The sequence below is a fragment of the Ursus americanus genome, chromosome 9 (assembly GCF_024610735.1).
Source record: "Ursus americanus isolate L20-20 chromosome 9, mUrsAme1.1.p, whole genome shotgun sequence".
Lineage (NCBI taxonomy): Eukaryota > Metazoa > Chordata > Mammalia > Carnivora > Ursidae > Ursus > Ursus americanus.
Window position 1 is genome coordinate 20,986,978 of NC_142135.1, and position 12,748 is coordinate 20,999,725.

Here is a 12,748-nt window from a genome sequence, read left to right on the forward strand (position 1 = left end):
TTACCTGCATTTTCTTTAAAATAATCGTGTGGCTTCGCTTGGCCTCTTCCCCACTTACTCTTAGTGATTTCTCGTTGTGGATGCCTTTTCTAGATTTCCTTTTCACTGAGCTTCTTCAAACCTGAGAGGCCTGACTTACATTTCTCTGTGATACCTGCTCTGAATTCCTGTTAGAACTTGTTTGGTTTTTAAACGTCTTTTCTCTGGCTCTTAAGAGGATGCTTTTATTTTAGTCGCTTTGGCTTTGCTCTATGCTAGTCGTGATGCATGCTGTATATTCAGACTCTGGATGTATGTAGGAAATCTCCCGTTTATAAAAACAGATGTATTTGTGCCTCGCATGAATCAGTGGTCGCGTGCACCGGGGAGGGAGGAGGAGCAGACCGCAACTGCTTTTTTGACTTGTGTTTTTGCTTGAACAAACGGGATTCTAAAGGACATATCAGCATTTTCTCTTCTTCATTCATTTCGGCACTAATCTGAAGTTTCTTCAACAGAAAACATTAAAATGTGCATAATTACGGGGCAAAATGTCAAGCAGTCAGTTTAATTTGCTGATGAATACATGGAATTAATGTTGCGCCACAGTCCTGGGATTTAGCGTCGTGAGTTAGCGGGGGAGGTAACGTTTTGTTGACATTTGTTAACACTCTTGATTGCTTGTTTGGCTTGTGTTCTGCCTGCAGGTGGATTTTGCCTTCACCGTGTGGCAGAGCTTCCCCGAGAGGATTGTGGGGTACCCGGCGCGCAGCCATTTCTGGGATAACTCTAAGGAGCGGTGGGGGTACACGTCCAAGTGGACAAATGACTACTCCATGGTGTTGACAGGAGCTGCTATTTACCACAAGTGAGGAATTTCGATATCTCACGTATCGATTTTTACATAACTCCTTCTATCGTGGGTACCGGCTGTTGCGTAAAGAGGAACTTGGGCCAAATCTCGTTAACAACATTAACAAAAATTAGTTTGCGTTGCTGTTTAAGTTCTGTCAGTGTGGCCGGCATGTGTCTTTGAAACCAGTACAACCCCCTGGCTTACTGCATTTCCAGAAATAGTGGTAGAGTGACCTCTTCACGTCGTCTGGAGTTGGAGGACACACTCACGTGTTTTGAGTAGCCAGACATTTAGAATAACAGCAGCAAGAGTACATACTCAATCGTGCATCCTCAGGCATCGTTCTAAGCGCTTGGGATTTACCATAGAGTTAAAAAAAATTTTTCTTGTCTAAGTAGGTTTTCTATTCCAACACAGGGAGGACACGGTATTCATAATAATTTTATAATAGGTTGAGGGGGTGAGTTATACAGCAAAAAGGCAAAGTCAAGCAGGTCAAGGATCATGAATGCTGAAGGTAGAGGGGAGGTTCGAGGGTGGCCAGTGATCCCCATTGAAGAGGTGAGATCAGAGCCAAGACTTGAAAGAAGGAGAGGAAATCATCCAAGAGGATTTTTGTAGGAAGAGTGCTCTGGTATAGGGAACAGCTGAGCCAGAATGTTGGAGGAATATCAGGAAGACCAGTGTGCTGAGAGTAGACAGAGTGGAAAGCAGGAGAGAGAGGTCATGAGGGCTCAGATGCAGGACTTGCTGCCCATCATGAGGACTTCACTCTCCTTTGACTGACATGGGAGCCAGTGCAGGGCTTTGAGCAGAGAAGAGGCATCTTTTTTGTATTTTAGGCATCCACTCTGGGTGGTGTGTTGAGAGCAGACTCCATGGGAGCCAGGGTAGAAGCAGGGAGACCTATTAGGAGGTGACTGACATCTAGGCAAAAGATGATGGAGCCTGGGAGCCAGAAGTGGTGAGTAGTGATCAGATTATGGGCATATTTTGAAGATGCTCTAGCATGATGTCTAGACAGAGTGAATATAGGGTTTGATGATTACGTTTCGTTTTTTTATCTAAGGGACTGGAAGGATAGAGAAGCCATCAAGAGATGGGGAGAGCTCTTATAGGTGGATTAGGTATTAGGGAAAATAAAGGAGTTCAGTCTTGGGCATGTTAAGACATCCAAAAGGGTATGTTGGAAAAACAGCAGGGATGGAGATAACACATTTGGGAGTTGTTTGAATATATTTGGTCTTTAAAGCCAGGGAACTTGGGTAAGATTGCCAAATCAGTGAGTGTAGATGGTTAACGTTACTGACTCAGTCATTTTCATCCATTCTTCTGCCTCGGCTCTTTTAGTAAAGAATAGAGAATCTTGCTATCTCAGGGACAGAGTTGGAAGTGCATAAGAAATAAGCATTTAGGTGGGCTGAATTTTTATCTTAAGACCCTACCTCTTAAAAGTTCATTGTTCCCCTTTCTTCCCTGCCACTAACACTCAGTGAATCTGATGCATTCAAGTTATTTTTCCTATAAGTATATGCTGTTTTGTCCCTCTTAAAAAAAAATAGTAGAGTGAGAAAGAATTCAACTTAATTGTGGGTCCTCCATAATGATTGACCACCAGATTAATTAGGGTTTTGCTCTAACAGTGTCAAAATAAATGGTTTATAGACCACAAAGATGGAATAGTATATTGTTGGACTCAGAGTTATAGAATAGCATTGAATACAGTTCTGATTAAGCCAGTCATTAAAATTGTAAAGCAGTTTGTAAGGCTATACAGATTATGTGTAAGTAACTTCTCTTACCATCCAAGTATTCAGTTTCTAACCAACCACCCTGATATTAAAGTCAGGTGGGCCAAGCAATATCTGCATCTATGTGTATCTCTTGGACCTTATTTCCTTATCTGTAGAGCAAGGATAATAATAGTACCTGCATCATAGGCTCCTTAAGAGGATTATATGGGGAATTTGTTATAAAGCACTTTAGGACATCATCTGGCATATAATAAGCACCATATAAGTGTTGGCTATCATCATCATCATCCATGATATGGTTAGGGATTCAACCAAAAGTATCGGTTTCCTGTCAAAGAAGACCGCCTGTGATTATAGAATGACGGCCACCAATGAAACCTATCTGGCTTTTACAGATATTATCACTACCTGTACACCCATTACCTGCCAGCCAGCCTGAAGAACATGGTGGACCAACTGGCCAACTGTGAGGACATTCTCATGAATTTCCTGGTGTCTGCTGTGACAAAATTGCCTCCAATCAAAGTCACCCAGAAGAAGCAGTATAAGGAGACAATGATGGGGCAGGTAAGACTAGAACTCTCCGCTTCTGCTTTGCTCGCTGGTGGTTCACCTGGGGGTAACGAGGACTCATCGTTCCTCTAGGAGGGATAATGAGGACTCATCGTTCCTCTAGGAGGGATAATGAGGAAATTTTTAAAAAATATCTAAAAGCCCCAAGGGGGTATAGGGTTGGTACATGGATGATTGGGAAGACGTAAGTCAAGGGTATCTTTCTGTCGAGAATGTAAAAGCTCTCATATAACCTACAAACTGGGCATGAGAAATAGCAACCTTCTCCAGAGTTAAAGACCTACAGAGAATTTATGTAAGTTTATTGTAGGTGCTTTGTTTGGTGAATAGCTAGTGATATTGTCCTCAGCACAGCCTTCTGGTGATGGCTCTTGAGTTGGGTGGGCATCGTGGTGACAGACCAGGAATCACAGTCCTTGATTTTCACCTGGAACTATTACCCAGAAGCTCTACACAAGTCCGTTACCTTCTGAGACTCAGTCGGCTCATCTCTAAAATGGAAATGGTAAAAATCGACCTCACAGGGTTGAGGTAACATGTATGAAAACTTTTATGAAAGTAAAGTATTGTTGAGTCACACACGTTTAGTACTAAAGATACTTGCAAGAAAATCCAATCCAACTTTCTCTTTTTACAAGTAAGAAAATGAGGACCCAGAGAATTTAAACATTTTGCCACAAGTCACCTAGTGTTAAAGGCAGAAGTGGGAGTTGAATCCCAGGCTCTGTTCCTTCTGCTGCTCCTTATTTTATACCTCCAGCTCCTGTATCGGGCTGATCTGGAAATGCCGAGGCTCATCCACCTTTATTCGTCTTGGACGGAGCCCAAAACCATACAGAAGAAATCAAAAACCCATAGACCATTTAGATCCACCCAAGATAAATCACGGAGAATCCAACAGCATTTGGTCAACCCGGAACGACGTACTTGAGGGTTCGTCGGTTCGGTTGTTCGGGGTTTTCCATGTGCCTTGTTCCAGTCATTATTGAAAATTCTATACAGATCTAGCTTTTGCAAAGGAAAACTTAACCAGACCTCATGTTAACACAAGTGATGGATTCGTTCACTAAATTTAGTAAGAGCAAAAATCATGCAGGATCTTAAGTTTATAGAATTTCATAATTCAGTATTTACGAACATGTACAGATTATCGGGCACTGGTCTGGATACTGGTTATGGCAGAGCTGCTGTCCTTAATGAGCAGTGAGTCTAGTGGAAAATTTTATTTCCCTCTAACTACTAAAGAACAAGCAAGAGGATTTGCAAGAATTTCTCATCTTTAAGACTAACAGACTATTCCAATTCAAGCAAGACTTATTGAGTGGCTACTGTGGGCCCAGGCATTTTTATCTTTGTCATTTAAGGACACAACATTCCTTTAATATTGTTTGCTCAGAGAGTTCTGTGAACTTCCCTGAGGTTATACGCTCATTAGGAGTGCAACTCTGATAACACATGGTTCCTTAGGAGTTCGTTTTATATTCTTTTCATAGGTTTGCCTAATTCTACCAAACCAGTATTTCAAGTGATGTTACACATATTTTGGGACAAATGTCAATTCAGCATTAGATATAACTCGATGTGTCTAGTTAGACATGTACTGTATATGCCCCCCCATCATGCATTTTAGTTTATTGAATGCATGACTAGTAAAAGGATATTATGTGCTAATAAGATTATGTTTTTATTACACAGGAAATATATCTTCTCTAATATGTTGGTTGACCCAAAATAAATGTTAAAATCTACAGGCAAAAATGATATTTGGATGATTCTGAATTCCTTTTTTTTTTTTTTTTTTTTTTGCACTTGTGAAAAAAAGAGAAAGAATAAGCTTGAGCTCTTAACACTAGTCCATTTGCATATGCGTGCAGTTGCCCGGGGGTAGGCAGCCTGGCCCCATGCCATCTTGGGAACAAAATGAGGTCCCTTTGGGACCGTGTGCTCTGATACGAACTCATCTGGTCAGCTTCATTAGAAACTTTCTCTGGCTTACCAAGTCGAGTTCTCATAGTATACATGGTAAAGGGTGGCACCTGAGCTCTGCCCCTTTCTAGCCTTGAGCAAGTAAGTGTAACTTCCCGGAACCTGCTTCCTCCAGTGGGGTTGGTATCACCCCACTGGGGAGGTAACTTGACCAGGTTGTAGTGATGAGGCTCAATGAGCTTCATGGAAACACTTCAGAAGTAGTGTTGTGTTTGTTATTCTGTTGCTCAGAGGTAACTTGACATCTGTATTGACCTTCAGTGGTTCCTTTCAAGCACGTTGACGCTTATGGTTTTTAAGTGACTCTGAGTGACTCTCACAGTAAAATGTACCTTCCTGTGAAAGCATTTTCCAACAATGCATGAGCATAAAAACACATTGAACACACATGTTTGCGTATATACGTCGTTGTTCGGTTGCCTGTGGATGAATGGGGGGAGTGGTTCCCCCATAATCCGGTAGCTCCCTTTTTCTTTGTTTCATAAAAATGTGGTTTTAATGACATGGTGCTTATTGAAATTTCAGCACTTACATCATTTAAGGCTTGCTTTTTATTCAGTGTCCTCTGCGTGGTCTAAAAATATTTAACCAGCCTTCAGGCAAACACAGAGGGCTAAAGAGATGGTAGCCGTCTTTTCTGCTTACCCACAATCAACCAAGTCAACCAGAAGGTTTTAGAAAACTGTCTTCGAAACCATAAACACATTGTGAGTCATTAGTATTTGTTCACAAGTACAAAGAGAAGTTTTATGTTTACTGACCGTACTAGTTGAGGCTCAACTGATAAATCATTCCCAGACCAGAGAATCAGTCAACGTGGAGCTTTGTTTGTATGTTTTTAACATCAAGGAACACGGCGTTTTGGGGGGATAACCTTCTGGCAAAGCTGAAAGCCAGGACTGGTGCTTGCGTCTTCCCCAGGCGCAGGGGAGGTGTGGTGGCCCGTCCAGACCCCAAGCTCTGCTGCTTGCCCTTGAACCTGACTCTGGTTTTCTGCAGTGTTCCCATCGTACCTTGCACGTCTCTCACTGTCTTCCTGGTTTGTCTCCCTTTCCCCAGACTTCTCGGGCTTCCCGCTGGGCTGACCCTGACCACTTTGCCCAGCGACAGAGCTGCATGAATACGTTTGCCAGCTGGTTTGGCTACATGCCGCTGATCCACTCGCAGATGAGGCTCGACCCTGTCCTCTTTAAAGACCAGGTCTCTATTCTGAGGAAGAAATACCGAGACATTGAGCGACTTTGAGGAATCCAGCCAAGTGGGGGAGGGGAAGCGAGAAGGGACGGGGTCAAGCTGCTCTCTCTTCCCAGTGCAGATCTGCTCAGCAGCGGAGCCAGATTGTGCCAAGCATCCAAATAATCTTAGATGAACAGAATGACAAAAAAAGGAAAAAAGGAAAAAAAAAGGCCAATGAAAACTCGACTCCTGGCTCCTGGGACTGCACAGGACTGCTCCAAACTCACCTCACTGGCTTCTCTGTCCCAAGACTAGGTTGTGTACAGTTTAATTATGGAACATTAAATAATTATTTTTGAAATGATTGCTATGCAGGTTTAAACTTTTTTAATGATCGAAACTATTAAAAACCAGAGTTCTTTCTTTAATCAAAATTGTGTTGGTTGTGAGTATTTCAAAGCTGCTACTCTTCTTCCCACAAACATCATTGCCGTTGGTCATGCAGGGTTTCCTGCGGTTACAAATGCTTAGACTTCATGGAAGACACAAGAAGTCACTCCACCCAGTGTCAAGAAATAACCAAGCATAAGTTAAGACAAGTTCATTATTCCACTTTGCCAGTGCAAATTGTTTTCCACTTCGAATTTGCAGGTCCACTTGAACTTCTGTCTCTAATATGTTGCTGCATGAGAGAAAGTATCATGACCTCCAGGTAGACAGTGGAACAGAAAACTTTATGTCTGAGATCTAGAGGTATGATCATCTTTTGCATGGGGGGGGGGCGCGATTAGGACCAAGAAAACACTAGGTTAATTAAGAATGTTCAGTTTACACGAGGAACCATCCAGGATATCCACCATCATATTAGTGAGGTGGAAATATTGACCCACAACAGTAACCCAAGGCTCTTCAGGGACGTGGGCTAGATTATGCATTGAACCATTGACACAGGGCTGCTGAGAGCTGGAAGGCTTTGGTTTAGGGGCAGAGGAACAATGAATATGTCGGTGGCAGACCAGGAGTCACAAGACAAGCTCTTGATGTTTGTGAAAACCTCGAGTTTGAGAGGCTTCTCTGTTAAGAAAGTAGTACTCACGTATGAATTCCCCCGTTGAACACGAGCATTGCTGAGAAGTCACTGGGGGTGAACCTCACCACTGGGATCCTGATACCGCTTTGCCTTGTTTCAAGCAAGAACTTGGCAAACAAAATAATCAGAAACAAATGTGAATACCGTTTTCCGTCGCTTTAATTTTTAAATCTCTGGAGAAGCTGAGTTGTGCTTCTTGTTGAAAAGAACATTTCTATCCCTGCAAATGCTGCTTTGAGTTTCTGATGATTGTAAAACTGCAAGTACAAACAGAAAAGAAAATAATAATAAGTATATATATATTTTAAAGGGATATATGTATCTCCCACATATATATCCCTTAACTCCCTTGTAGAAGATGAAGATTTCTGATATTAAATGCCGCCTTCTACTTGGAAGAGGCAAGAGAGAATAGAGGGAACATTAGTGGGTGCCACCACCTCTTATTCTGAATAAACAAGAAGCACTTTAGATTTTTGCCCCTAAAGTCTCTTAGAGCTTATAAATTTATTTCTAGTGTTGGCTGGGAAGAAAATTCCATCACAGAATTACGTTCAAATCACTCCCAAGTGCCTGGCTCAGGTCAGTGGGAACCACAAATCCGGGAGACTCGAACTCATCTGGCTTTGCAGACATCCGGAAGGGAAAGAGGGACTGGCCGGAGAGCAAGGAGGAAGGGCCCTGCGGACAGGAGAGAAACTGGGTGTTCGCAGAGGCCCAGAGAGGTGACTCGGTGCTGCCTGGCGACGGAGTGAGGGCTGGCCTGTGCGTCTGAAAGCTGCACTGGGAGTGCCGTGCAGGCAAGGAAGCTCAATGGAAGGGGGGCTTTTCTCTGCAGTTCTCGAAGGCTCTCTGTCATCAAGTTTGACCCAGCATGAGCCCACTCTCAAACACGTGACATTTTCTCCTAAGCGGATGTGTTTCTGTCTTATGTATTTGTTGAAAAAAATTCTTAGGTCCGTGGTACTTGCACTGGTTTCTTCCTCCGAAATGCCCGGTCTGATAGGTTCGGTGCCATTTAAGCCACAGCTCTCGGCGACTTGAAGGGTTAACAATGAATCCTTCTTCACCTGGCCTTTGCAAGTTTGTATTTAATTTTTTAGGACTGCCACAATATTCACATCTCTTCCTCCTTTGCAAAAATGTGAATGCAACGTTTTGTTCAACAACCCCCAAGCCAACTTGAAACTCATGTTGTCACTGGGCTGGCAGAGCTGTATCCCTAATTGTACCAGTCAGTCACATGAATAGATTCGGGGAACCGCTTTGCCAGATTTACCTGTCACAAAGCTCACAGGGCATATTCTCCACAAACAGTATGTGTTACGTGAAAGAAAGAAAAAAAAAAGATGGTAATTATAAAAGAGAACAGGATCTGACACACTCAGCCACTTTAAATCTCCATGGTTTCATTTCATGTCATTGTCTGAGCAAATCTCTTTGGGATGCTAGCTAGTGTGTTCTTTTCCCATTTGGAACATACAGCTGGGAATTGAACAATGCTTAGCACATCCGTGAGGCCCAATAGTAAGATGTAATTTTAATTCACTTAGGCAAGAGTTCTGTTTCACTGCAGCAAGTTGACAAATCATAACCATCTCTGTGGGGTGTCAGGAGTTACCGCTCAGTCAAGTTTAATGATAACCAGGTGTCCCTAAGTGGGCCAACATGAATTGGGCAGCAGCCAAGGCCAGAGAGTGCAGTGCCAACCCTGTAACGAGTTACATGCAGAAACTCCATAGACTTGGCCACTTATGATTTCTGCCCAACCATCTTTTTCCAGCTCCACGTTAGGACATACGATCTTAAGAATCATTTTTTTAAGCTGGCTTATGTATTTATATGAAAAGGTTTATAAATATCAAATTAAGCTTTGCTTATCCATGGAGTAGACCACCTTTGTTGCAAATCAAAATGGAGGCTGTGGAGAAAAGCCCGTGAAGCCGTCCTGTGGTCATGTCCCAGAAGAACACGACGCCGCTGGTCGGGCCCACCTGGGCAGAACCACACACTTTCCAAAGGATGCTTCAGAAGAAAGTGCCATCTCTCCTACCTGGAATTGTATGTGCATTACAGTTTAATTTCTTGTTACACATGGTGCTCAGAGAAGAACCGTCTCAGGTGCTTCCTTCCATGTTCCTTTCAGAGTGATTGTGGTTTTCGTTTCCAGTAGGCGACGGTAGCCTTTATTTTAGTGGTTCTGGATACCTGGTCACTTGAAGGACTGTTATGCCGGTGGCCTTTCATAAAGGTTACTCAACTTTAATTTAATTGGGGGTGAGATGAATGACTATGAATAGACCCAGATACTGCCTTTTTTTTTTCTTTCAAAGTGAGCTCTTGATTTAAGAACTAATGAAATTTTAATCAAACCTGTTTGAAGGGCAGGAGTGGGGAGAAGGCAGCTCTGCCGGCTGAGAATCTAAGACTCTTACTGGACAGGCTGGATTAAGGATGCAAAAGGCAAGGCAAACTTCCAGAGCTGAAGGTATCTTACATTCCCTCCGGTCTCTGAGAGCTCCAGTTGTAAAAGGACCAGTTATTGCCATGAACTCTTAAATAAAAACGTCCCTGCCTTCTAATAGTTAATACAAGTGACACCCAGCCAGTTCAGCAGGCCTTGAGTTGCTGAATTCATTTGCCTAGTTTCCATCTTCAGATGGCTTTGGCATTCTTGGCCAGATTTAACCAAGAAAGTTCTTTCACTGCCAGCCTCGTTTTCTCGGGCATGCTCGAAGGGGACGAAGTTGTTTTGACTTTTCAGTGAATAAGCATTATTATCAGACGGTGCTAAACTTGTCTCTCTGGGTCTTAGAACCTCAGCACGCAGACATTAGATTAGTCTTTCGACTCTGGGTCTACTTTTTAAAAAATGAGATCCAGCATCCTTAAGAACATGGCCTCCCCCATCAAGTCAGTAACCCTATCCGGTCGCTGTGGATGGATAGAAGAGCTGCTATGTACAACATAATCTCAACACTGAAGATGACTCCTGGAAACCATCTCCTCTTTTTACCTTTTCCAGAAATCAAAGAATTGTATCATCATGGTTTTTACTTAGCAGGGACTGTCTGTAGTTGTCACTAAAGTCCACCGTGTTTCATATCGGGAGCCTGGATGGACTCTCCGAAGTTGGACTTGCATCGCCCGGTTAAGTAGGTGAGGGAGTCGGTATTATGCTCTGGGATGAGAGGCAAGTAGCAACCATCCAGAAGGCCCTCTAATTAGCATGGTCTCACCCTTGTTTAAAACCAAGTCAAGCTGATCTTTCAGTCACTCTACTTCTGTAATAATTTGCCTTCTAGGCCTCAAGGGCCATTTGATTTCCACCATAGTTCTCTGTTCTACAGGACTAGGTCCCTTTCCTTTCGGTTGTAATTATTACCAATTTAGGGCCATGCAAATGACCTGGTTACCATGTAATGAGCCTTGTATGTTTACTTGGGGAGAAAAATACGTGTAGACGATGTTGAGGGGTTGAAGAAAAGCACCGAAAACAAACTATTTTAGATGGCAAATTGTAAAGCCAAAAAAGGAAGAGAAGAGAGTATCCCTAATTTGTGTCCGATGAATACCTGGGACAGTTCTCTAATATGCCGCCAATGTCTTTGTAGTATCCCCGCAGGCCTTCTCTGGCGTGTTTACCCCATTTGTGATAGACTATTAATTACTTAGTGCAGTGAAGCCCTGAAGCGTGTTGGAGAGAGCGTGTGCGAGAAAATACAAAGCCATAGATCTTGATTTACTTCACTGACCTGTGGAACTTGATGTCTGGGTTTTGCCATCCGAGATAGATTGTTTTATAGCGAGTGTCACCAAAGACTTTTTCCTTCCAATTTATAGAAGAAGAAAAAAAGAGAAACTATTAATAAATGACATGACTTTTTATCAGCGTGGTTCTCATTCCATCTTTTCTGTGGACGACAAAAAGGGGTCCATTCTCAGGGGGATTCTGTGCGCTGGGGGCGCAGAGCCCGCGGGGAGATTCTGGGGGAGACGGGCAGCTGAGGTGGGACCCCGTGTGCCAGGTGCAGGTCCAGCCCTCCCCGCCTGGATGCAGCCCAGCGCCCGGCCTGGCGCGGAACGCGGTGCTGCCAGCGACAGCCATCGTCCAGGCCAGATGCAGCTGGTGCCGTTGGAAGCGGGCCAGGGTGAGTGGTGGTGACGTGCCCAGTTCCCAGCGTTCCTCCGCACAGACGCGGGGGCACCGTGGCGGGGCCGGGCCCAGAGCAGCTGGCCAACAGCCGTGGCTGCGACCCCCTCTGGTTTCAACTACTGTGGAGAGCTCGTGAGTTACTGGCTGGCACAGCATTTATTAGATGGCATTTCTCACAAGAATTTATAAATGCTTCCAGGTCTGGGCGCAGCTCCAAGCGTCAGGACCGCTGTAGTCAGGTTTACCTTCGCGCTCCCCTTCCAGCCTTCCTTTCCAGTGGCATCTCCTCCCCCTCTCTGTTCGGCTTCGTCCACCCTCTTTCTTGGGGGGCATTTTTACAGAAAAAACATCCGCCACCAATGGCACATATTTGCAGGGGAGCAAATGCTAACTTGCACTTGGGGTGTTGATTTGTTTTCGGCTATCAATTGAGTTTTATGTTTTGTATTTCAGTTTGTCCATCTGTAAAATGGCGACTTCAGAATATTTACAAGTATTTTCTGAACAACTACTGGCTACTCAGCCCTGTGCTAGGTGCATTGGAGGGAATTAAAAAAAAAAAAAATCCTACTCCCTGTCCTCAAGCAAGGGAGAGAGAAGCCAGGGTCGGGTTGGACAAGGCGAGTCTAAGGCAGGTCACCAGAGGAGTCTCAGCAAGGAATTCGCCAAGTCCCAGGTTCCATACGGGAACGTGGTCCTGACAGCTCTACTCATAGAGTCTGGCCCCGCAACGTGACTGATGATAGAATCCCCAGGGTGAGAGCGCACTAGAAGGCTCGTTGGAGAAGCAGCTTTAAAATTCAGTCCAACCCTACCTCACAGATGTTTCAGCGAATGCCATAGCATGCAAAAATACCTCGAGCCAACCTACTTAATAAAGAAACGATGCTGTTGCCTTGGAATCTGAGTATTTCCGCCAACTCTGCTCATGACAAGAGAAAACTAGAAGTTGTTGGTGGACACTTGAGTCCTTCCATATTGGCCACCCTTAACATGATGCAGTCTGCCCGATTTGCAGGAACACAAAATACAGGGGGAAGGAATTCAGCTATGTTGGCTGTTGTGTGAGGCTCAACTTTGCTTTGGAGGAGATAGTGGGGAGGTCTACTGGTCTAGTACAGTGGATCCAACATTTGTGTTTGCTTTTGACCTCACTCAGATGAACTGCCCAAGTGAGC

The 12,748-nt window shown here is 44.0% G+C and overlaps 1 protein-coding gene across 1 annotated transcript in view; it reads left to right on the forward strand.

Moving 5' to 3' along the window:
• EXT1 (exostosin glycosyltransferase 1) overlaps window positions 1-6,758 on the forward strand; it is a 276,354-nt gene extending 269,596 nt beyond the window's left edge. The window contains exons 9-11 of the mRNA XM_045805755.2: window positions 687-847; window positions 2,985-3,156; window positions 6,208-6,758. Coding sequence (XP_045661711.1) covers window positions 687-847; window positions 2,985-3,156; window positions 6,208-6,393 — 519 coding nt within the window. The 3' untranslated portion in view covers window positions 6,394-6,758. The remainder of the gene's footprint in view (window positions 1-686; window positions 848-2,984; window positions 3,157-6,207) is intronic.
• The last annotated feature ends 5,990 nt before the right edge of the window (window positions 6,759-12,748 follow it).